The sequence below is a fragment of the Dromiciops gliroides genome, chromosome 6, assembly GCF_019393635.1.
Source record: "Dromiciops gliroides isolate mDroGli1 chromosome 6, mDroGli1.pri, whole genome shotgun sequence".
NCBI classification, from domain to species: domain Eukaryota; kingdom Metazoa; phylum Chordata; class Mammalia; order Microbiotheria; family Microbiotheriidae; genus Dromiciops; species Dromiciops gliroides.
This window is the reverse complement of record NC_057866.1, coordinates 95,818,961-95,845,547: the sequence shown is the minus strand read 5'-3', so window position 1 is coordinate 95,845,547 and position 26,587 is coordinate 95,818,961. Positions and strand designations below refer to the sequence as shown.

Sequence of the window (26,587 nt, the reverse complement as noted above, 5' to 3'; positions counted from 1 at the left end):
AAGTACAATGGCTAGAGTGGAAAGGAACCTTCAGAACCATCCAGCTGGACTCCTTCCTTTGACAGAGGAAAACACCTAAGGACCCAGAAATGGGAAATGATTTACCCAATTGCACCAAGGAAGGTTCGTTGGTTTCTGACTGAGGCTGAGCTGAGGTGGAATCAAGCTGGAGCCCAAATCTCAAAGACTCACAGATTGCTAGAGTTGGAACGGACCTTAGAGACCACCTTGTCCGACCCCATCATTTTACAGGGAAGGAAACAGAAGTCTCTGGTCAGTGCTCAAGCAGGGACTTAGAACCCAGGTCTCCCAGCTCCCAGTGCAGCATTCTTTCAGCCAGATTGCTAAAAGGTACATTACTAGGGGACATAGGCCCTTTCAGAGCACTGGCCCCTGGTCTCATGATTCAGGAGGGTCAGCTGGGTGAGAAGGAAAGCCCCCCCCCCCCAATCCTTCCCAGGTGCACTCTGGCTCCAATTTTGCCCACTCCAAAGAGAGCAGCCCAGCAGCCTCTTTTGGGAAGAGTTACTGCCTGGGCTAGCCAGGTGGGGATGGTCACACTCTTCCCTCCCCCTACCATCCCGGGCTGCTGCTGCCTGCACTGAATGGACCAGGGCTGAAGTACCCTCCTCAGTCCTAGACTAAGCCAAAAGTCATTTTACCGTGGCCTGTGTCCTCTCTCCCCTCTCTCCTGGGAAATCAATGTCAGAGCCAGAGCTACATTTGAGTTACTTCCTCATAGGAGCTGGTTCCTGGCCATCCTGGTACCAGCTCAGACTAGACACAGCTCTGCCTTCCCCACCCAGCTCTGATCCACTAGCACTGACCTCCACCCCCGCCCCCACACACCTTCTTCCTTACAGGTCTACAACAAACAAACAAAGTTCTGGCTCTAAATTTTACACCGTAAGGCCCAAGTTACCTTCTCCTAGTCCTGCCTTACATCCTCTGGTGGCAGTAAGAGAGCTGCTATTTAATACTTTACTTAATATCTAATTTGAATTTGTTTAGATATTTAATGCATGTTTTTATTGCCATTTAGTAAATCCATATCATTTATTATATAATAAATTGTATTTGACAATTGTATTTAACAAATTAAATAATATTCATTATCAAATAAATTAATACTATTTATTTTTAATAAGTTAAATAATAAGTAAATTTAGTTTATAATTCATTAAATAAAGTTGATAAATTAATTATTTAGTTAATCCATCAGCAGAATACTGAGGGAAGGAAATGTCCCCCTGGGGGAACAAGTAGGCCTCATGGAATGTCCAGATCTGGAGGAAAACTCCCTCTACCTGGTGTTTGCTTCCAGCTATGCTGGTCCTGGGCTCTATCTTCTTAAAGCAGCCTAAGAATCACATTCACTATTTGGCTGCTGCATCACAATGAAGTCCACTCTAACTTTTAAGATTTTCTTCAGATGAATTGTTGGCCTCCATCTTGTAGCTGGGAAGATAATGCTTTGAACTCAAGTATGAGACTTGACATTTGTCCCTATTAATTCCCATGCTCTTTGATTTGGCCCACTGTTCCAGCCAGTCTGGACTTTTTTAGACTGCTCCTTCAGTGTGCTGGCTGTCTTACCCCAGTGTGCATCATATGTAAAACTGGCAAGCATGCCATCTATGCCTTCCTCCAAGTCATTGGTAAGATTGTGAAGTAGCACAGATCCCTGGGGCACTATACATAGAGCCAGTAATTGCTACTCTTTTAGTCCATCCATTCAAGCTGTTTCAAATCTTTTTAACCATTTGACCTTTGCAGCCCACATCTCTCAGAATTTTCCACAAGATCAGTGTGAGAGCTTTTAACAAATGCTTCACCAAAATCTCAGTACATGGTCTAGTATCCCTGACAAAAAACAAAGAAATAAAGCAAGGCATGACCTGCTCTCCAGAGAGGTATACTGGCTCTCTGCAATCACTGTTTCCATTTCTAAATGTTCACTCATCAGCCCTTTAATAACATGTTGTAGAATTTGCTGGGAATCCAAGGTCATGGAACTAAAGTTTGCAAACTCTATCCTCTTCCCTTGCAACACACACCCATTACTGCTTCATTCAAAGGGTAGAAAATGTCAGTTTTCACTTTGAATAGCAAACAGCAGAAGGAATAGCAGAGGCAGTGGTAGTATGGTGGAAAGAAGGGGGAGGGCCCCCCCCCGCCCCCGGAAGGCAGTACATTCGATCTAAGTCCTTATTCTCATTAATTCATCATTTGAGTAATAGGCAAGTCACAGCCAGATGTCATCAGGACAGGCTCTCTGCGCAGAAGTATTTCCTCTGCAAAACTGGATGGAAGCAGGAAGGACCCTTAGAAACAAACCATCTGGTCCAGGGTTCAAGCTAACATTCAAATCAACTGCATTATATTTATCTTTGTTCTAGACTCTCAACTTCATGAAGGTTCATGTATCTTACACTCTGACTCTAAATCCCACTGTGCCACAATAGTATCTGCTCTGTGAGAATGAACTGAGCTTGTGTGTATGTTCTTAAAAGCACCATCCCAGAGATGTGGAGGACAGCATGTTAAGTGTTGTTCTTTTTTTTAATTAATTTTTTTTTGGTGGGGCAATTGAGGTTAAGTGACTTACCCAGGGTCACACAGCTAGTAAGTGTTAAGTGTCTGAGGCCAGATTTGAACTCAGGTACTCCTGAATCCAGGGCCAGTGCTTTATCCACTGCGCCATCTAGCTGCCCCAAGTGTTGTTCTTATTGACAGTGTTATCTTTATCTCCAATATGCATTCAAACATATTGTGGGGTGAGCCACTCTCAAGTATAGAAGTCAGAGTTTTAGTGTACTTTATACCCAATAGTATCTCAGTATTTCCAGATATAGAATGTAAGTTTTTTAAAAACAGGGATTGACATTTACTAGCTGTGTGACCCTGGCAAGTCACTTAACCCTCACTGCCCCACTCAAAACAAACAAAAAAAAGAAAACAAAACAGGGATTCTTTCATTCTTGGTTTTGTATCCTCGATGCCACCTTGTAGACAGTGGGTGCTTAATGTTTGTCTGGCTGAACGGAATGGAATAATTAGAATTTGGTTATGACACTGTCCAACAGAGACAGGTTCCTTAGAGAACTTGATTTAAGCTGGAAGATGAATTAATTTTCCTCCACGTGGTTTTACTGAACAATGAGGACCAATCTTTGAGGCCCTGGAACTTTCTAAGTGCCCTTAGCAAGGGGACTCTTCATCTGGAGCTGTGTGGATTCGTTTTTTAAAATAATCTGATGATTATTTTGGTATTAATGATTTTTTTCTAAAACCCTGTTTTATGCATTCGAAAACATTACTGGGAGAAGAGGTCCATAGGCTTTGCCAAACTGCCAGTGGCATCCATGACACATAAAAATAGTTAAGACCTCTTGGGCATGAAAATATCTCCTGCAGGCCTGGGTATGAGATGACTGGGGAAACAAGGGGAGGAGATCAGATGAAAGAAAACAAAGGAGAAAGAAATAAATACTGGAAACCAGCACAGGTACATGAGGTATAAAAATTTGTATTTATATTACAATGAAAGACAGATACAACACAATACCTTTGGTGGAGCCACCAGCAGCAGCAAGCACCAGGAACGTGTGTACAAATGAATCTTTACAATATAATACATCTTGCCACCTACAAAGCGTTCCTTCTCAGTTACATATTCAAAATATCTCTGGCACAGAACCTGCCCAGGGCACCTCAAGAAATGCCCAGTCAAGTGATTCCCCTTTTCCCCCCCACTCCACACAGCACCTCTGGTGTGGCTCCTTCATCAACACGGCCCCTCTCTCCATTGAGAAGCCTCAGTGATGATTTCTTTTGGCCTCCTTTATATATATATATATATGAGACTGTACAGTTTTGGAGGATGAAGGACTGCTGGTCCAGGACCCTTCACATAGCTGTGGGGTAGGGGTCTGCAAGGATATCCTTTAGCTAACCAAGCTAGCCAATGATGGTCTCTTGAGAGTTTCCATTCCCAAGCTTCTTGTCTCTACTGGGAGGTGATTTTCTGTATCTCTCACATAGAAACCCAAGACTTTGGAGCTGACAGGGCCCTAAGAGTTAATCTAGTTCAACCTAATGGAGACACACTAGCCATGAACTTTCTTTGTCCCTGGACCCTGGTCCCCTTTGTAAGAAGAGTAGCCAGAAAAAGGGTACCCAGATTGGATAATGGAGCAAACTAGATTTTATACTGACCATGAACCTCCTTTTAAAAGGGACCACTTTAAAAACATAAAAGTGAGATGTTGTTTCCTCTCTCCTAGTCTGCTCTGAAAAGATGGGAAAGGATGAGTCCTATATTATCACACTAACGCACTCCAAAATCCACCTTGGGAAGAGGTTCCCTAAAGAAGACCACATCTGAGGCACTTCCTTCACTGATGTTTGAGATCTAGATGTCTGTGCAATGGCAAGTGCTCTCTCTCTCTGGATTGCAGCTTGGGTGACTGGGGGAATTTCTATTTTACCCAGAGAAAATATATTGGAAGAAGACGATAGTAGGTGGTGATTAAGGAAACCAGAAAAATGGAACACTCTGAGTAAGCACAGACTATGCTGAGGGCAGTGAGACCTGCCCTACGGCACTGTCTGCTCAGCCTCCTTGTTCACTGTGTGCCCAGGCATCCTTTCATGTGGGTAAGAGAGGTGAGCATGGGAGGATCTTAATCCCTCTGTGTTCTTACACATGGCTTTATAATTTGGTTCATTGATTAAGATAAATGGATTTGGTAAAAACTGACCAGAAAGAAAAAAAAATTAATGCAGTCATGATTCATGATCAAATCTGAAAATTCTGTATCCTGAGCACCTGTATATTTTACTAAAGTGAGTTTGCAGCCATGTCACAAAACTATTCAGAGAAGTTGGGGTTACACTGACAATCACTGTCTTGGCAATCATGCCTTTTCCTAGCATTTGTGCAAATGGCAACCAATTTTTTTTGAGCCCACTCATTTCCAGAGTGTTATGTAAGGGATGGTTTGGGCTATGGAACCCCAAGACCCTTACAGCCAACAGGGCTTCCTCTCCTGTGCTGGTTAACCCAGGTATTGACAGACCTTTGGAGGAAAGTGTCCTGGTATAATTCAACTGCTGTATTTGAGGCCAAGCTACACTTCCCGCAGGCCATCCCTGCTTCTGGGGACCAGATGGCAGAAAGAGACAAGGGGTCAGAGGGTTGTCAAACTGGAAGGAACCTTTGAGGGCATGGAGTCCTCAGTTTTACAGATGAGACAGCTAAACCCTAGAAGTGGAATGAGTTTCCCAAAGTCACACAAATAGTGAGTGGTAAACAACACTTGAAAATATGGGCAAAGGGGAGAGAGAGGGTATGTAATCAGTTACATTCAATTTTCAAATGCCAGACTAATGTATTCTTTTATAATTAAAATTATTTCTAGAAAATTCTAAGCCCAACAAGACAGAATCACTCCTGAATTGTCTGTCTATTGGACCCACCACCTCCATACCATTGCTAAGCAAAAATGTTAGAAATCCAAACAACAAAAAAGTTGGGGGAACCCCAGTTGCCAAATCATGGCAGGGCAAGGGGTTGCCCAAATTAATAACCAGCTTCCAAAGGGGGAAAAACAATTTCTGCTCCACATTTGCTGTGCCCTGCTATGACCTGGTGACTACAGGATGGGCTTGGATTGAGAAGCTTTGGAATTCTCTCTCTCTCTCTCTTTGGGAACCAGCTGGGCATTAAGAGAGAAATGAGTAGGAGGGGAGAGAGACACTCTCGCAACTCTGTCTTCCTGGCTTGGCAGTATTTGTGAAGTATTGATAAAGCCAGGACAATTGGGTTTGCGAGATCTCTCTGCATCAGTGTCTACACATTCTTGTTGGGGGCAGAGGGGATGTGTGTGGAAGGGACACAGAGAAGGAAATATTTCAAATTCTCATTCAATAACAATCACATTCATTTTTTTAAAATCTCACCCATCCTTCTGTTAATTTAAAATTTTCATTTATTAGCAGGTTCTGTGCAAGAGGGTCTCAGGAAAGGAAACACTTTACAATTCAGGAGCATGCTCATTATAGAACGAATGAACAGCAACAGTTGATCCAAACCTCACTGTGGATGACCTGCCTAACAGTCATGCATGTTACTTGAAGTAAACTCATGATTTTGTTTCCATGATTAGGAAATTAGTTATAGAGGCACCAAAGGAGCTAGTAAAGTTTTGCTGTTTCTCAGCTACCCACAATATAAGTCTATTGCTGTGTATTTTTTCCCCTGACAAAAGAGAATTTTAGTCATCTGCAAGGTATATTGAACATAATACCAAAACCTGCATCACAGAAAAGGTTAATGGTTTTCAGAATCAGCTGCCAAAGTTGATGACCCAGAGCCCTTCCTCCCGAACTGATGGAAGGGGTGCCTATGAGTCAGGTTACATAACTCAAAGGGGACCTTTCCCTTGTTATCAAGATTCCCCTGTGGTAAGAGTGCAACGAGGCACCACCCCTCCAAAAAAAAAAAAAAAGCTGCCATAAAATGTCTTCAGGTTTCTACATCCTGTACTGTAAGAGCAATGGGAGGACACGTACGTTGGGTGCTGAATGAACAGCTGGGTCTTTGTTTGAGGACTAAGGGTCAATATTCTAAGGACTGCTCAAACACTACAAAAAAATAAATCCAAGATGGCAGCACCGTGACAAGTTCTAGGATGTGATACAGTACAGTAATGTGCTCTTGTTTCAGAAGCCAATGAGTTTCTGTCTCACAGAGATCCCAGCTTTATAAGCCACTCCAATAACAGGGCTGTGTGTGCGCTTAAGAAAAGGAGCTAGAAAGGGATCCCTCCACTCCCTCCCATCCCGCCATCCCCACTGCAGAGGGATGCAGCAGGAGGAGAGGAAGAGGTCCCCAGCCCTGGCTAATTCCTGGGAGGGGAGATTGAGGGAGACCTGATCGCTCACATGGAGGCCCACAGAGGAAACCACTTACTCACCTGGCCAGGCTTCACTGTCTTTTGAACAATGCCAAGAGAGGGACACACACACACACAGTCACCAAGGCACGATATGACAACGGTGAAGAGTCCCTGGGACTCTGGGTCTGCACCACTCCCTCCCAATGCAAGGAAATGAGAACATTTAGGAAAATATAATACAAAATCTCTTACAGGAAATATAGACTACACTTGCTAAAACCACTTATCTAAAAGTGTTTAGAGCCATTTTCTTTCTTTTTTTGTTTTTTTGTTTTTGTTTTTGTTTTTTTGAAAAGACCTTTGCTAATACTAATGCAAAGACTGGTCCATTTTTTTCTTACCCAGCAAGCCAAGCCCTACTGACTTCACTAAGCAGAATTTGTATTAAAAATACATCTTCATAGTATTGCTACAACATAAGTAAATATGTTTGGAAAAGCTGGACAAATGCTATATAAGTTGGGTTGTTTTAAGCATAACTTTTTTTTTTTTTGCATTTTTTAAGAGGAGAAAAATGCTGTTACATGGTGTGCAAAAGGAGAAAACTGATTTTACTCATCCTCTAACAGAATACTGGAAATAGGAGCTGGGCCTTTCCCACCAAAGATAGTGGCCGCAAAAAAAAAAAAAAAAAAAAAGAGGAAAAGAGAAGGGACCTACCCACCTTCCCCAGGCCTCTGTCTCCAAGAGCTGGCACTAACTCGGAGTCTCCGAGCTCTGGAGGATTAGCCGAGAGCCATATCAGGAAGGAAGTGGGGCTGCTCCCCAGGGGTCTCTTTGGGAGCTCACACACGAGGCCACCCAGCCCCCGCCAACCAGACAAAAAGAGAGCTTTGCTGCCAATAGGATGCTGAATGCGCAAAGCCAAAGGTGACTCAACATCCCACCTGAAGTCATTCTTCAACCTGGCTTTCCATCCACCCAGTCTGAAGCACAGTGGTCACTAGTGAATAGGGAGAGACCTCAGAGCAAACCTCATTTTAGAGAGTGAATCAAAGTAGGGTGGGATTGAGAGGAGGGGGTTCTACCTCTCTCTACTACATTGGCTTAAGTTGGCCATGACCCACTGTTCATCATTTCTCAAGGGCAAACAAAGCTTCCAGAACACTAATAGGCTAGTAGGTGCTGTTGGGGCATCTTCCCCTCCCCCAGGGAGGAGCTGGCCCACAATCCCAGCATCAACAAGTCCAGTCACTTTTCAAGATTTCCAAGGGGTCTCTCTTGGTTTCTTTCATTCTCCTGATTTTTGGTTTGCTTTTGTTTCTTATTAAACTTCTTACACCGTCATGCATGTTTCCAGCAATTACATTTAATACTTCTTCAATGGAATGATTATGACTTTTTAAAAAAAATTATAGTTACAGCTACATCAAGCTAACTTTAAGTCACAACTGTACCTAACCACGGATCTCTGCAGTAAAAACCGGGGTTGACAAGAGCTACTTGGTGTGGTCCCAGGGCAGGGAACCAGGGGTTCAAAGCCCCCGCTTCTTCAGCAGAGGCCAGTGGTTGGAGTTTCCTGGGAGAGCCGCAGTGGACACGGGTGGAATCAGCCATCGGTCTAAGTGCTTCAGTTGGATGCTCCGGAGGTGGACGGGGTCGGGGGTGCTCGCTTGGGCCCTACGAGAGCCGGCCCGACAGTCTGCGGGAATGGGAGTAGCTGCTGTCACTGGAGCCGCTGCCCAAACTGTAGTGGTCATCGGCATCACTGGCACTCCCAACACTGTCCATTTCCCCGGGGGTGAACTCCATTCCTTCAATGTCCACTTCTATGTGGGGAGGAAATAACAGAGAAGGACAGGGGTGGGAAGAGAGAGTCACATTCATAGTCTCGAAAGCACAAGAGGCCTTAGAAGTTATAGTCGCAGGCTTTAGAGCAGAAACTTCCGAGATCATCTAGACTACATTTCTCATTTTGCAGATGAAGAAAATGAGGTCCATAAAAGTTAAGTGACCGGCCTAAAGTCACAGTATTTAGAATTAACCAGAAGTGACTTTAGAGATCCCCGTCATCTAAGAGTCCCATTTTACAGATGAGGAGGGTCTCTGGGGTCAAGGTGACATGTCAAACAGGTAGTAAGTAGCCACACTGGACAGGCCTCAGATCCCCTGGCTCCAAAACCAGGACTCTTGTCTATTGCCCCTTTCAGGCCACTGTCTGAAGAAGGGGCATTCCCAGCTGAGAAGCCTGCCCCAGCCTTTCCTGACTCATCCTCCAGACAACTGCCCAGGGTGCTACTTGCTCGGTGGAGGCCAGGCCAGGCCTGATAAACGTGGAGCCTAGAATCACTCTAGGTCACACCCAGAACAGTTCCTCCATCCCAGCTGACTGAGAACAATACCAGGAACTTTGGTGAGGGAGTCATCTGAGAGAACCGGACAGCCTGTGAGGCCATCCACAACATAAATTCAGAGGATCGTTCCCCTCCTGGAAATGCCTCTGTTTATGTAGGTTATGTCGATTGATATTTACTATCCTAGATACCGAGAAGTCTTAGGATTATTCTGAAAATAGTTTTGACCTCGTGGAGTCCTTGAAAGGATCTGACCACACTTTGAGAACCACTGCACCAGGCAGGCAGTAGCCTCTGAATTTATGTTGTGGATGGCCTCACAGGCTGTCTGGTTGAACCCTTTAAGAGGATAAAGGGGTTCTGAGACCAAAAAGCTTGAGAACCACTGGCTTAACAGGAAGCATGCTGGGCCAAAGGGGGAGTGGGGAAGATGCACTAGAAAACAAGGGTTCAATCTAAGGCCCCACCACTTATTAGCTGCACAACCTTTGTCAAAATCCTTTATTCCCAAGACTTGGTTCCTGCATCTGTCCAATAAGGATAACACCTGTACTATGTCCCTCCCTGGACCATTGTGGACCTAAGTTTTTTAGAAACCTTCAAGTTACAAATCATTATTATTCATCTTGGTTCCTGCCAATGACTGTCATCCTTCATGTGATTCCTGACAAGGCACTAGGGAGAAGAGATGCAGGAATGCCTGTGAGAATTATCAGTACACAGGGTATCAGGCAAATGGGAGTAAGTCAGGAAGAGCCAAGTTGAAAACTGTGACTCTGGGCAGGTGTCTCTGGCAGCTCTCTCCTGCAGCATAGGAAGTCTCTGCAGAGAAAACTAGCTGACTACACTCATGAAATCACAGATCTGGGCGGGGGGAGGGAATGACTATGATCACATGGAAGGGGATGTGTACAGATGACCCTCCTGCCTGGCCCAGCAATTGCTCCTGCAATTCTAGCACAGGCCTCCAGGCCAGGTGAGGTCCCAGTCTATGCCCAGTCTAAGCACATGTACGTGCACATGCACACACACTGACCTTGCTCCGAGTCCGTGGAGATGGTCGAGCCAGTGCTGTCAGTGCGCACACGTTCCATTCCCTGCACCGAGAGCTGCTCCAGGCGGCGTTTGAGGTAGCGGTGCTCACGCTGCAGCTGTTCCTTCACGTTCAGGGCTTTCCGGTCCTGTTCTTCCAATTTCTGAGGTGAGCACCAGCAGAGGGAAGAAATGAAAGGATAAAGGTCAGCTGGGGCACAGGGCTGGACTGTGACACCTCCCTCTGCCTCAAACTCAAAGCCCACCTCCCAAGCCCAGGACCAGCCCAAGATCTAGGCTCAGGGCCCTCACCTGGGCCCAGGAAGAGCAAGTCAAGCAGTGAAGCATGACTTCTATGAAGACAAGAGAGAGCCAACTTGCAATTCAGAGTCAGAAACAAAAGGGGAAAGGGCAAGGTCCACAAAGAAATGATGGTTTTCCCAGATGAAACCTACCTAAGAACACCCTGCAACACATCAGCAGCAGCAGCAGCAGCACCAGATTTTGGTTTAATACCCTTGGTATCTGGCACCAAGAACTTGTCTCCTCCACCTTCTCTATTCCCCACCCATGGGCAAAAACATGGACAATTCATGCCTGGCACAATCTCTTCCTCATCTCCCACCCTAACACAGTCCATTCTCCTTCACTTTCTCCATGTGCAATCCATAAGCCTGGACATTAAGAATTTACAATGAAGGGCAGCTAGGTGGTACAGTGGCTAGAGCACTGGCCCTGGATTCAGGAGGACCTGAGTTCAAATCTGACCTCAGACACTTGATACTTACTAGCTGCGTGACCCTGGGGAAGTCACTTAACCCTCAGTGCCTGACCCAAAAAAAAAAAAAAAAAGAATTTATAGAATGACCTCTAGCTATGTCCCTTCTCCATTCCCAGCCAAAGAAACAAAGATCAGATGGATGGAAGTCAGACCATTTCCCAGACGAAAGCTGAGTACAAAGAACTGACAGCTCTCATTTGTGTTAGGGTGTTGACAAGAATCTTCTAAGTACAGAACAAATACATTGGAGCAAGGAGGTCCAATAATGAAGAAATAATGAAGAAAAGGCAGAAATCCTGGGCTCAAATAAAGCCCCATTTGTGAGTTCCCAGAGAAGACTGTAGAACCATAAACTCCTCAAAGGCAGGGACTTCTGGTGTATTAGCCCAGTGCCTTGGCACATGGTAAGTACTTAATAAGTGTGTGTTCAACTAAATGAAACATGAATTGATGCCAAGTGAGATGAGCAGGACCAGGAGAATACTGTACACAGTATCAACAACATTGTGTGATAATCAACTGTGATAGACTTAGCTCTTCTCAGCAATGCAATGATCCAAGATAATTCCAAAGGACTCATGATGGAAAATGCTCTCCACATTCAGAAAAAGAACTATGGTGTCTGAATGCAGATGGAAGCATACTATTTTCACTTTTGTTGTTGCTTTTTTGTTATTGTCCTTGTTTACTCTTTCTTGAATTTTTTTCCTTTTCTTCTGATTAGTGTGGAAATATGTTTAATATGATAGTAATGTATAAACTATATCAAATTGCTTGCTGGCTTTGGGAGCGAGAGGGAAGGGAGGGGGAGAGAAAAATTTGGAACTAAAAAAATATCTTTACACATAATTGAGAAAAATCTTTTTGAAACTATTAAAAATAGAAAATAAATTAAATGAAACACTCTCACACAGTGGGCCATAGCAGTTTGCAGTCAGCAACACCAGGAACTGAGGTTTAATTGAGGGTAACAGACATATCAGGGAGTGGCCCTTGGGACAAATGATGGCACCAGAAGAAGCCCCTACATCAGCTCTCAATCCTATATTCCTCCTCCCCTTCCTTGAATAATGGAAGGAAGAAGAAAGGAAGGAAAGATCATCATAAACACTTACTAGCTGTGTGACCCTGAGCAAGTCACTTAACCCTCATTGCCCCACCCCCAAAAAATCATAAACATGCATAATTCAGCAAAACAACACCTAGCTGCCCCCTCAATCCTATATTCCTAATGAAAAGTTGCTTCAGAACACCACTCCATGTTGTCAAGATCTCTTCAATCGTGATACTGTTGTGATTGAATATTGAACCTTTTAGAGACTATTTTACATAATACCCCTTACCTGGCCAATACCCTTACAAATAGGGAAATGAGAGCCCAGATATAGAGGAAGTGACTTGCCAAAGGTCACATGGGGAATGCTCTCTCACCTTTTCCTCTCTGCTTCGTGTCATTTGCAAATTTAGTCTGCAAACCTTTTCCTAGTCACTGAAAAATGTTGAGTGGAGGGGGTGGTGCCTGGGGCAGCCAGCCTGGTTCTGTCTTCTGAATAACCAGGCTCTTACTTCATGAAGTTTCTTGTGTCACAGCCTTAGTAGGGCCCCAGACCTATGAGGCCCTGGTCTCATTGCTCTGGGCCCAAGTTCCTGCCTCAGTGCCTTGCCTCATACCTTGGTTCCTCTTAGCCTGTGGCCTTGCTTTGTTTTGAACAGTCCTCTCCAAGTCTGGAGGCCTGACTTCAAACCCCAGTTCCCATGGATGTCTAATGTGATACCACTGTAATCATCCTGCAATTGCTAGATCATAGGGCCCCATGCCATCTGACACAGGCACAGCCAAGAGAATAGAGGATGGCCGTGAGGGCACCGTCAAAGGGCATGGAGATCATGGGGATGGACATTAATTGCAGCTCAGCTCTTTGGTGTCCAGGAGCTCAGACAGATAAAGGTATATGAATGGAATGGAATGTTACTATGCTATAAGAAATGACAAAATGGCCAGTTTCCTAGGGAAACTGAGAAGAACTCTATGAACTGATGCAGAGAAAAGGGAGCAGAACCAGGAGAACGCTTTCTACAAGGACAAAAACATCATAAAGAAAAACTGCTTTGAAAGACCATAGGATTCCAATCAATGCAATAATAAATGAACTCAGAATATGGAACAAGAAACATGCCATTCACCTCCTGCCAGAGAGGTGATAAACTTAAAAGGAAAAATTTAAAAAAAAATACATTTCCATGCATAATCAATTGGGACGTTGTTTTGCTGGGTTATGCATATTTATGATGATCTTTCCTTCCTTTCTTCTTCCTTCCATTATTCAAGGAAGGGGAGGAGGAAGTCATAGATTGTAAATGCATATAAAAATAAAGTATGTTTGTACACAGTATCATCAACATTGAGTGTTGATCTACTGTGATGGACTATATTCTTCTCACCAATGCAATGGCACAGAAGAGTTCCAGGGAACTTGTGATGGAAGAGGATCTCCAAATCCAAGGGGAAAAAAAAAAAAAAGAACTGCAGAGTATAGATGCTGAATGAACCATACTATTTCTTTTGTTTTTGATGCTGTTGTTTTTTCTATTTTGAGGTTTTTCATCATTGCTCTGATTTTTTCTCTTATAACATGACTAACACAGAAATATGTTTAATGTTATTATGTGTGTGTGTGTGTGTGTGTATATATATATATATATATATATATATATATAAAACCTATATCAGATTACCTGCTGTCTAGGGGAGGGGGGAGGGAGGGAGAAAAATCTCAAATTGTAAAGCTTGTATAAACAAAAGTTGAGAACTATCTTTACATGTAACGGAAAAAAATAAAATACTTTATTAATTTAAAAAAATAAAAATAAATAAAATAAAAATAAATTCATCTGAACTGATAAAAAAATAAAGTATGTCTTTCTTTGTAAAAATTTGCTTATTTTTTGTTTTTCCATCACCTTGCTTTAATTTTTAAAAATAAGTAAATGTAAAAATATCAATTCTTTTAAAAATGTATTTATTTTTTAATCAAAAAATTTAAAGTGATAGAAAAACAAAAGGTATGAGTAAGTTTTTAAAAAGAAAATATGCTTGAGCTTTGATTCACAAGGTTGTTTTGAAAAATAGAAATGATCTGATTTGTTATTATTATTATTATTATAAAGTTAAGTTCCACTGAAGACATTAATAGTGAAAATAAGACTGCAAAGGAAATGTCTACTTAAGAAAATAATTCAGGGCCTAGGGTCCTAGGATTTATAACCAGAAATGTCATTAGAGAGCTAATGGTCTCATTTTACAGACCAGGAAACTGAGGCCCAGAATGCTTAAGTAGCTTGTTCAAAGTTATATAGCTAAAAGGTAAAAGAAACTGGGATTTGGACCAAGGTACTTTCTCAGTAATATTCAGGGTTCTTACCATTCTACCCAAGTCAAGCACAGATGATATATATTAATCACAAACTTTCCCAACCTACTCATTACCGGATGATTCCTAAGAAGTTCTACCAGACAACGATTTTAGCCTAACTTAGTTGTACAAACTTGCTACAGCTGCTACATTTCTTTTAAAATATTTTATAATTTAGACACTGAATCAGTTAATATTGATCTCAGAATTTCGGTGATGAAAGGGACCTGAGAGTCCCTCTTATGGAGGAGAAGGCTGAGGCCCAGAGGGTTGTGGTCAAGCCAAGGTGAAGGGGCCTGTCAATCCTAGGCAGATCATCCAATTGAGGGGCTTTTCTACCCACTAAGCTGTTCAATAGAACTGCTCAGGAGTTGATTTTTTAGTACATATTAAAGAAGGTCATTTGAATGTCTGTGCCCAGGAGCCACTGGCAAGGGGCCTAGTTTTGAACAAAAAGGAACCCAAGCCCTGTTCCCCGAGGGTAGAGGGTCCATTATCATACCTCAGGATCAAGGTTTCTGAGAGGGTCTCTATGTGACTGTAAAAGAGTGAAGACCAGTAGAGCTTCCATAAAGACTAAGGCTGCCTTGGGGAATGGAAAATGCCTTAGATTTGGTGTCAAAGGACTTGGGTTCAAATCTTAGCTCAACTAATCACTCTGTGTGATCTTGTGCAAGTCACTGGAATCTCTCTGGGGCTTAGCTATAAAGGAGATGACCTGACTGAATGACCTTTCCTGAGCTAGTTACCCAGGCCAAGGTTTTCAGGACCAGAGTAGGCATTTAATCCCAGATCTTTCAGTTTCACAATTGATAAACGAAGGGGTTGGACCAGTTGATCTTTCCTGAGGTTCCTTCTAGCTCTAACAATCTAAGGTCACAGGAGACCAGGTTCTGGCCAATCAACTGGCTTCCTGCTCTGCCACTTGGAATCTCCTGGGTCTCCCCAGACTCCTGCTCTTTTCATCTCTTGCTCTGAGAACAATAATCACATCACTATTCTCTCTGCTATGGGAAAGAGCAGTCTCTGCCTGCCATCACTTCTCGCATTAGAATGTAAACTCCTTGAAGGCAAGGGCTGTTTCACTTTTGTATCTGCATCCCAGTGCCTAGCAGTCAGTCAATGAACATTTCTTAGGCACCCACTATATGCCAGACACGGTGTTCACCCACTGATAAATGCCTTTTTGTAAATGCATGCACTTGTTCACAGGCTTGACCATCTCAATTGACAACAAGGGACAGCACAGGAGTTGGGGGCTCAAACTCAAGAGACCTGGATTATAGTCCTGACCTGGACTTTAACTTGCTGTGTGACATTACATGAGACACTAATCCTCTCAGCATCCTCATCTTCGAAATGAGAGGTTGGTTTGAGGTGACCTCCACATTCCCTATAAACTTAGACAGTCTGTGGTTCTAAGGGAGAAGGCACAGATAATCTCAAAGTGCAGGCCCACTCACAGACTATCCTCAGCTCGGGGGTGTATCTCTTGGCTGAAGATGGACTGGGGCCAAGTCCTTTAGGGAGTCACTGCATAGTGGCCCCATTTGGCCTGAAATACTAGGAAGAAGATCTCGAAGGGCAAACAGCCTTCCCATCCCCATCCCCATCCCTATCCCCAGCCAGCCTCGGGCCCTGACCCCCGCCCCCAGACAGAGTCTGATCAAGGCCAGTCAGGGTGGGCAGTCTTCCATGCAACATCCCATAAGGACTTTCTCCTAAAGCTGCCCCACAATCTCATGGGGATGCTTCCAATGCCCAAGTCACATTTTGGATCAGGCCGCACCCCATGCTCATTTTAAGATGGCATTCTCCAACGTCTCCAAGCATTCAGGGCTAGCTCTGGAGGGTAAAAGGTAGTCAGGCCTCCGCACTCCTCCCCCAACACCTGGGCAAAAGTTCCACCAGGGATGGGATGGGTGGAGGACAGATATTATCAGAAGCCCACACAGACTCGCCTTCACTCTTCTCCTTTCTTTTTCTTTTTTCTACCTGGAATAACATAGGTTTTTTGGGGGTGGGCAATGAGGGTTAAGTGACTTGCCCAGGATCACACATGTCAAGTGTCTAAGGTCGGATTTGAACTCAGGTCCTCCTGAATCCAGGGCCAGTACTTTATCCACTGCACCACCTAGCTGCCCCTGGAATGAGGCAATGTTGGTCCAATATAGAAAACACTCTACAGAATCCTCACTACATGAGCTGGACCAAAGCATGACTGATGTCCATCTCTGGCTCTATTACATACTCTGTGGCCTTGGAAAAGTCATTTCTCCCCATGTCTCATTTCTATAAAAAGAGAGAACTGGACTTGAATCCCTGAGAAGGCCATTCCTGGACCTAGCATCCTTTCTCTTCTCTGCCTCCCTCTATCCCTCCCACCACAGAATCCCAGGATTTGAGAGTTGGGATGCACTTTGGCCAGGCTTTAGTCTAGCCCACGTAGTGAGGATTCTACCATAACTAACATACCGGCCAAGCAGTTAGGTAGCCAGCCTTTGCTTTCATGACTGCCAAAGGATTCTCAGAAAACTTCCCAATGATTAAAGCCATCCAAAAGAGAGATGAGCTACTTCAGTAGGTAGTAAGCTCCCCCTCACTAGAGGTCTTCAAGTGAAGGCAGGACGACCCCCTGTTGGGATTGAAGGCTGGGGAAAAGAGGGCTTGCCTTGGTGTTAGCTCTTTCTCAGGCAATCAGAAGAGGAGAGGACAGCCCAATGGCCTCTTTGGCCATCCGAGTCAGCACTTCTTTCCTCTTTCTCTTTCCTCTGCCTCTCTCCCCACCTGCCAGGCACAAAGAGCGCCTTCTTTCCTTGGGACAGGGGATCAGGGTCAGGGAGAGGCCGCCTCAGATCCATGACATCTGAGCTGCAGCACTTCTCCCCCTGGGCTCCCTGGGGCAGGGGCACAGGGACAGCTATTCTGCATGTTCTGACTGAAGCTCCCTGGCCCTGCCCATTGGCAGGGAGGCAGTGACCTGCCCCTAACCCTCTGCCCCCTAGAGACAGTCTCCTCTTTCCACCCCCAGCTTGGGGGCCCCTTGGCTGGCTCAGGCCAGGGCATCAAAGGCTCTGAAGAGACAAACAAACTCTTGGGGTGGAGCCCGCCACTCTGGGAAGCAAAGAGATGCCTGTCAGCTTTTCTACTCCCTTCCTTGACCTCCTCCCTTCCCCTCCACGCCCAGCCATCCAGCAATTAAGACACTGGAGAGCACCAAGGCCCAAGAGTTCCTGTCCCGTCAGTATTGGCCCAGGAAAGGCAAAGCTTAAGTCCTGGGGTTCCCGGACCCCACGGCTGCCAGGTGAGCCTGAACTGCAGCAGCTGCAGGGAGGAGGAGTGATGCTGCTGATGTTGACAATAACATCCCGGCCCTGTATGACTCAAATGAGATACTCTCTGTAAAGCCCTTTGCAAACCACAAACCACTCTCTGTGTGTGTCAGATATACCCCTCATCGCTGCACCTCCACAGTTCCCAAGGACCCCGAGAAGCAGCTGCTGTATTTTTATACCAGTTTTTCATAAAAGTAACCATGTTGGAGAGAAGGGACAGGATCTGCTTGTGGTCACATCACACAGCTTGTCTCAAGATCAGGTCCAGGATACAGGCTTCAAAAACCTGACCAGACCTGAGCTAAGCATATGAATCAACCTATCTGTCCCCCAGGGCTCAGCTCTGTTTGCTGTCTGGGAGAGAGAAAAGGAGGAGAGCTGGGCTCTGCCCTAATGAAGTTTTTAGTCCCTTTGGGGAGACAAGATTCACACTCACACTTTAAAAAAACAACAACAAGCTATCAACCAATTGCTAAACTGTCAGGTGTGGCTGTATCCCAGCGCCTCCATGTGGACAGGGATGGAAAGCCAATTGAATGGGCATCCTGAGCCCACACCAACCCCGGGAAGGGGTACCTGCTCCCTCCCAAAGCAGCACATCCCCAGGTTTGGATAGTTCTACCTTTTAGGAAGTTTTTACTTTGAAGCAAATTCCACTCAGTGTTCCCCTGGGGCTAAGCAGAACAAGTCTCATCTTTCCCTTCCCCACACACAACTCAGCCTTTCAAATACTGGCAGACTAGCTGCCATGTCTCTCCTCTGAGTTTTCATTTATCCACATCCAAAAATGACCTTCAGCTTGCTTTGGGCCATGTGGTGCAGCAGCTACAGTGCCAAACACGGAAACACAAAGACTCTCACTAGTAGGGAGGCCCTGAACAAGTCACTGGCCTTCTCAGAGCTTGTTTCCTCATCTATAAATCAGGGATAAATAATATTGGCAGGGCCTGGCCCACGAGGCTGCTGGGAGGGTCATATGAGCATGAATCTAGGCAAAGGATTTTGCAAACTTCAGTTATCAGTTATTGTGAATCTTCACCTGGCTCCATGGTCTCCAGTCCCTCTGCCATGCTAGCTAGTTCTTTTCTTGGGGCACTCTCCAAATTGTCAGTATCTTTACTGAAATATGGCGCCTGATAGTGTAGATTCAGGCTGACAGGGACCACACAAAAGGTGCCCCTCTCCTTCTTTGGCCACAACCTTATTCTCTCCATGCAGCCACGGGTCACATTAGCATCTATGGCTTCCATATGGAATCACTCAGTCATACAGAGCTCCCAGTCCACTAAGATCCCAAGTTCTTTTTTTTGTTTATTTGTTTTTTCTGCAGGGCAATGAGGGTTAAGTGACTTGCCCAGGGTCACACAACTAGTGTCAAGTGTCTGAGGCCAGATTTGAACTCAGGTCCTCCTGAATCCAAGGCCAGTGCTCCAAGATCTCTTTCACATGAACTGTTCTTGGGTCATGCTTCTACTTGTGCCAGCTCAATATGCCTTGAGCCCAAGGGTCAGACCTTCCATTTACCCTGACCCCAGCTGCCTGGTAGCCATCCCCACCTAGATGTACAACTAACAAGTCAACACGTAAAAATCCTACCTCATCATTTTCCCTCAACCCAACCCTGCCCACCCTCTGCCCAGACCTGCTCTGCTTCTCAAGGTTCCCATTTCTGCTAATGACATCACAATTCTTTCTGTCTCCTAGGCACAAAGTCATCTTTCAATTCCTCCCCTTGACTCACCTCTCAATTCCCTCAGTTGCCCAAACCTGTCTCTTCTGTCATTCTAATATCTCTCCGATGTATTCCTCCTCTTCTCTACTGCTGTTGCTGCCACCACTGTGGTTCAGGGCTCACTCCCATCTGTCAGGACCACAGGAATACCCTCCCACCAGGTCTCCTTGACACTGGTCTCTAGCCTCCCTAATTCATCTTTCACACTTTAGACAGAATTATCTTCCTAATGTATGGCTCTGATCATGTCACTTCTCTACTCAAAAACCTCCCTCCTCCATTGTGCCTCTCAAATAAGATGCTTGGCCTGGCATTTGAGGTCTCTCGTGACCTAGTTCCAATTTACCAGACCAGTCTTAGATCACAGTATCTCCTTAGGGCAAACCTATGTTTTAGTCCAATTGTATTGGCTCCTTGAGATCATCTGACCTCCTCCTGGCCTCTTCTGCCTTTGCCCAGGCTTCCCCCAACATCTGAAAGGGATCTCCTCTATCTCTGTTGGCCAAAATTCCTCCCTTCCTTCCCTCAAGGTGCAGACTGGGTGCCATGCCCACCATGCAGCCTTTCCTGATGTCCCCAGTGGGAGCCCTCCCTCATCAAACCTCTTAGGCTATTTTGTTGGCTTCTCCCTATGCACTTGAAGGCAGAAGGCTGAGCATAAGGCCCTGAACATACTTCAAGGATATGTTAAAGGGTGCTACCTTTACCAATGCAGACTTCATGCCTATGTCTCTATGATTTATTAAGAGGAAAAAAATAGGTCATGGATTCCTGGGCCCCCTTTTGGTGCCAAGACTCTCCATACTTCATTAGGCTAGTTCTTACTTGGATGGCAGACATCCAGTCCACTGCTGGGCCCATATGCAAAGCCCCTCCAGCTTGGCAGGGCCCACCAAAGCCTTTGGGAACCAAGAATCACTGCCACACCAAAGGGAAGCATTGCTGGGGGAATGGGAGGCCTCAAGGGAAATTAAAAGAGGAAAAATACTTGGAGCTGTATTAGAAATGGCCGTGGATGCAATAGGAATTTTGGAAAAGGAGACCCTGTCTAGGGTGGGGGGCAGATGCTTCCTGCAGGTCAAAGGAAGGATCAGAGCTGGGCTCTCAAGGACACACCAGGTAGGTTCATGTGGCTGAGTTAAGTCTTTCTGGAAGGGAAATGGCCCATTTCAAATGACAAGGAATCATCTGTGAGGGAGCCTCTTAGGAACCCGCCTAGACAAAAACTTCTCTCCTGCTGTTCAATGAGTATCCAATTCATCCCTTGGTAGTCAGCCTTGTGATGATGAACCTTTCAGCTAGGCTGGGTCTTAAATAAGCATAAGACAGAGTTAGAAGAGACAGTCATGAGAGGCCCAGAGAGGTTAAGTAATTGCCTGCGGTCACGAAGTAGGAAGTAGCAGAGAACTAAGATTCAAACTCAGGTCAAAGTGAATACTCTATTCATGATACATTATGCCACAACACACAGTCCGTCACCAGACCCATACTTGTAAATAATAGGCCCTGAATGGTTTTTTTGTTTTGTTTTGTTTTGAATGAACTGGAACTAAGTACAATAAGAGTTCTGGGAAAGGAAAGCTCAGCTAGGGAGGTCAGGGAAGGATGCCTGCAGGTGGAGGTTCAGCTGAGCTTTGAAGGCCACAAGGCTCAGACAGGTCCACTTAACAGAGCTATGAAGTTTCCGGATAGCTGCCACAAAGGCCCGGCCCCAAGAGAGACAAACATACCCAGCAGCCTGAGAGAGCCAGAGGCCAGCGCCTCCACCTGGGGAAGGTGCTTCCATACCTTGATGTGCATCCTGGCTCTTTTCAAAAGGCTGAGGGTCGTGTGGCGGGTGCTGTCGGGCCCCAGGGGCACAAGCTGCTTGAGCTGTTCCAAATACAACCGCAGTTTGGCTCGTCTGAAACAGACAGAGAAAGGAAGAAGAAATCAGTTCAGACTGTGCTGGCCAGCATTCCACACGATGTCCCCAAGAACCAACCAATTTATCTGCTCCTGCTGCAGAGTCGGCAGGGGCATCCACCACCTGCCCGCCCCTAGGACAGCCCCAGCCCCACCTCACCACCATGCCAGCCTGCCCCAGTCTAGTGGGTGGTAAAAACCTCTGAGACCATAGAACTGAGGGGCCAAACACAGCAGCCTAGTGGTCCTGGAGTCAGAAGAACTGTAATGGCGACTGAATACTGATCTGACACTTACTGATGAAGGAAGTTAGGACTTCTCTGAGCTTCAGTCTGCTCACCTATAAACCAGGTAGGTTACTGGGTCCCATCTGCCAGGAGACTGCCTGGGCCTTACAGCGCTCTGGCCAGGGAGATCATTACGTACTTTTATGTCTTCTGTGCACAGCAGGAATCCCCTCTGACACCTCCCAGATAAGCAGAGGGGACAGGTCATCTCTCTGTACTGAGCTGGGCTGGTGGAAGGTCACTGGACCCAGGCTTGAAGAGAGGACCGCTGAGTTTCCTTTTAGATCCAAAAATCTATTTCTGAGTTTCAGCTCCTACACATACTAATCACTGGATTCTGGACAGGTCATTACCCCTTTCTAGGGCCTGGTTTCTATCTCTGTAAAATGGGGCCAATACTTGCCCTCCTAATTTCATAAGGCTATTGTGAAGCGTGAGCTTTGTAAATGGGAAACCACTAAAGAAAGATGTGCAAGTATCACTACTGGTTGTCCAATTTTCACTTGAGGATATCCAGTGACAGGGAACTCATTATCTCCCCAAGACAAATCGCCACCATTGCTTTCTCCTAGTACAGTTCAAATTAGAACCATGGCATTTCAAGTTAAAAGGGACTCAGAGATCATCTAGTTCAAGCTTCTTCTCATTTTACATATGAGGAAACTGAGGCACAAAGAGGAAGTGACTGTTCAGAGTCATATGACTGACAAGGACCAGAGGTGAGATCTGAACTCAAGCCTCTGACTCCCAAAGGGCACTTCTGACAAAGGAAATGCTGAAGGGGCAAAGAGAAAACACCTCACTCCATCCAGCCATCAAGGGTGACCTTTTGTCCTTGTTACTGGAACGTCCTCTGGGAAGCAACTTCCCCAAACTTCCTCCCTGCGACTTCGGAGGCAGCCAAGTAGAATGGAACAACATAGGACCACCTCCCCACCCCCACGGCAGAAAGTTGTCAGAAATAGCTTCCTTTTCAAACGTACTTTCATTTCTCTTGAACATATTTGAAATGCATTTTCTGAATCCCACTGGACAAGGACAGCTTAGTCAGATCTATTCTCTCCCCCTTAGTACAGGGGAGGGAGGAGACTATCTCCCAAATATTTCCTCTGGTCTGACAAGACCCCCCCCCCCCCCAGAACAGTTCCAAAGTCCTTGGGAGCCTTATGGGCCGACATCTGTTGCCCGTTACATAAATGGTTATATAAGCCTTGTTCGGCTAGCTCCTGTCCCACCTCCAAAGGCTACAAGATCAATTCCCACCCTCAGAATTTGTAGAATTTAGAGCCAGAAGAGAGTTCAGAGAGCAGCAGATCCCACCTTCTCATTTTACCGAATGAGAAACTGAGGCACAGGAAGTTGACCATGGTTTCATAGTAAATTGCAGTCAGGATTCAGGTCTGACTCATCTGACTCAACTCTTTCCACTCCACCGTGCCTCCTCTAGAAAGGTCAAAGCTAAGGGGATTCAGGAGTCCAAATGAGACCAAAAGCACCCCACCCCCACCCCGCCATGAAATGCCTTCTGTGTGTATAAAACACAGAAGAACACCACCAGTCCTCAGCCTCCTGGGAGCAGGGCAAGACCAGCTCTCCTACAGGGGCAGTCAGATGGTGGTTTAGGCCACCATCTTCCATGCTTCCCTTCCACAATCCTCTGGGTGGGCTATCACTGGCAATCACCATGTTTCCCACCCCACCCCTGAGCACACATGGGATCCATCTACTGGCTATCCTGTTGGTTAAGCATGAGCAGAGAGCAACAATGGTAACACTGCAAACTTCTCAACAGGCCTAGAGATGGGGAATGAAAGGCTCCCCAGGGGACTCCCAGACCCAGAGAGACAAAAAATAACAGGGAGAGAGGAAGTCAGCCCAGAAGAAACAAAGAAAGGTAACCCTAGGCCAGAAAGGCAGACTTCTGGCCTGCCTTTCACAGAGCGCGGAGAACTAGGAGCAGCCATATGACCAAGGCATGGCCTCATCCATTTGTGTCTGAGAGAGAGGGAGGCAGAGGGAGTGGGCTGGGGGGGAGACAGAGAGAAATGAAGGGGGAGAGAGGGAGAGGAGAGAGAAAGAGAAGGGAACAGAGACAAAGAGAGAAGAGGCAGCAAAGAGGAGAGTGAAGAAAAATCATGCTATTGTTATCACATGAAGGCTCTCTTTTTCCTCCTCCTCCTCATGGTGTGGAGGTAACCCTGGGCTTTTGAAGAATATGCTTCTGGTGCACAAGGCCTGGAAGGTGTGGAAGGGTTTCAGAGGCCGCTGATAGATGGTGGTCTGCCATCCAAGCATCAGCCTGTGCGCAGTAAGGATCCTCAGTAGACTGGAAGGTTGGCAGCAGAGAAACAGGTAGATCACTGGGGGAGAAGTGGAATCTGTTTTAACTCCCGAAAGCCTGGCCTAGTGAAGAGATCGCTGACCTGGGAGCCAGGACACTGGGCTTCTAGTTGCCACTCAAATGACTTTTGATCTTTTTGACTTTGGGCAAAGGACTTAACTTTTCTGGGCTCCTCTGAAAAATTGAGATAATGCCAGTTAACCTGCCTAGAGACAGAAGGCTAGGCTAGACAATGCTTTAAGCATAGTTGAACAAAGAGCAAGACAGTAGAGATTTAAAAGGATTGAGGAAGAAAGGAAAGTGAGGGTTCAGATTAGGGCTTTGTGATTCCCTGGGGTCACCAATGCCCAAAGGCCCCAGCTCCAGGGGATTGATTGATTGGATTGACTGACTCCGCTGATTCACTCACTTGAAATTGACTTGATTGAAACCATCCCTGCCGGACTGAAGAGGGTGTGTGCTCAGAGGCTGTGGACTCTGACCTCAACACAGGACCACCCTCAAGTCCAGTGAGCCAATGGATTTGGGTGATGCTAGCCAATTAGCTTGAAGCAGAGTGGAAGGACTGCCTCTTCTCGGGACACAGGAGCAGCTTCCATTGGCAGTTGGGCTCTCAAACAGGCTGGTGGTGGAAGACTGGAGGAAGAACCAGGTGAGGCTGGAATACTAGGCTAGATAGGCCTTTTCTTAACTTTCTGAGCCAAGTGTTTTCTTTTTACTAACACTTGGTATGCTTTAAGAAATGCTTAATGCTCCAAACTGGTGCTAAAGCTTCTAATTTATAAGTAAACTCTAGCTAATTTTCCATACACTTGGGACAGGAATAAGGCGACCACACATTTAATTTTACTCGTCACAGTCCCCAGTACTAGATGGTGTCCCTGTCAATCCTCCAAAGTTCTCTGGGAAGTGGCTAACAGGCTTCACTCACTTCACAGAGTTACAGATTACCAGAGCTGGGAAGGCCTGTAGAAAACAAGCCCTGGATTGTCAGAGCTATAACGAACCAAAGAACAGAGAACTTGGGAGCTGGAAGGGGCCTTAGAATAGATCACATCAAAGGTTGGAGCGAGAATGGACCTTTGAAGGTTTACCACAGAATGTCAGAGAGTAAAGGTTACTTTAAGCCAATCTGGAATTTGCCAACAGATATTTATTAAGAGCCTCCCTACCATGTGCCAAACACTGTGCTAAGCACTGGAGATACCAAGAATGGCAAAAAAAAAAAAAAGAAACAAAAACAGTCCTGCCCTCAAGGAGCTCACAGTCCAATGGGGGAGAGAACATGCAAACAAATAAGCTTTAAAGAGGGTAAACCGGAAATTATCAACAGAGGGAAGTTACCAGCATTTTGTTTGCTGCTGTTCATCATTCATTCTGGAAGAGGAGTGATGGCATCAGGAAGGTGATGTCTTGATTTGAAGTGAATTGGATTTAAGTGAGTCAGGGCTGTGCAAAGTCATCGGGTCCAGTGGCAAAGCATAGGTCAGGAGGACTGGTGATGGCCCAGGATGCAGTGGGAAACTTTGGGGTTATTTTGTTGTTGTTGTTGTTATTTTGGTTTTTTTGGTGAGGTGCCCAGGGTCACACAGCTAGTGTCAAGTGTCTGAGGATGGATTTGAACTCGGGTCCTCCTGACTCCACAGCCAGAGCTCTATCCCACTGTACCACCTAGCTGCTCAGAGAGCTTGATCTTTTTAAACTAAGGTCTTTCCCAGGTCTCAGTTTGAGGTAACACCCATTCAGTGATTAAAGGCTAGGTAAATGGTGGCTTACTTTGCCTTCACAAAAGAATCAAACTGGGAGAGAAAGACCCTCAGGGTTTCTGGCCAGAACAGAAACAATTGCAATTTACACTCACTCTGAGCCATCAAATCCCAAACAAAGAGCAAGTGAAGCTTGGGCTAGGGCCTATTACTGGCTGATCAGCTACAGCAGAGAGACTTGACTATGCCTTTAAACTTGTAGTTTGTTTTAGGCTAGCATTAAGTGGAACAGGAAAAAAAAAAAGCGAGATTTTAGCAGAAACTTGAAGGAAACCAGAGAGGCCAGAAAACGGAAGTGAGGAGAGAGGAATTGCCAGCATGGGGGACAGCCAGTGACAATGCAAGCTGTTGGGAGATGGAATGTCTTGTGACCAGGAAGGAAGCCAATCAATGCCACTGGATCATAGAATACCTGGAGGGAAGGAAGATCTTCGGATACTGGAAAGGGAGGAGGGGACCAGTTCATAAAGGGCTTTGAACCTCTGACAGATGGTTTCATATTTGATGTTGAAAAGAAGAGGGAAATAATGGGGGTTTACTGTATGGAGGTGGAAGTGATAAAGCCATTCCTGCAAGGACGACAGTTTGGAGCAAGGAGAGACTGTAGGGAGGAAGACCCATAAGCAGGCTAGTGTAATGATCCAGGACTGGGATGAGAAGGATCTACACCAGCATGGTGGCAGTGTCAGAGGAAAGAAAGAAGGGGGTGAATGGGAGCGGGGTTACTTGGGTATATGTG

The 26,587-nt window shown here is 45.6% G+C and overlaps 1 protein-coding gene across 1 annotated transcript in view; it reads right to left on the bottom strand.

The window, feature by feature from the left end:
* Positions 1–3,513: 3,513 nt before the first annotated feature.
* The window catches only part of MXD4 (MAX dimerization protein 4), a 55,506-nt gene continuing 32,432 nt past the window's right edge, over positions 3,514–26,587 (bottom strand). Inside the window, exons 4-6 of the mRNA XM_043969769.1 lie at positions 21,338–21,452; positions 10,293–10,452; positions 3,514–8,731 (exon numbers count right to left, since the gene is read on the bottom strand). Of these exons, the coding sequence (XP_043825704.1) occupies positions 8,583–8,731; positions 10,293–10,452; positions 21,338–21,452 (424 nt within the window). The 3' untranslated portion in view covers positions 3,514–8,582. The remainder of the gene's footprint in view (positions 8,732–10,292; positions 10,453–21,337; positions 21,453–26,587) is intronic.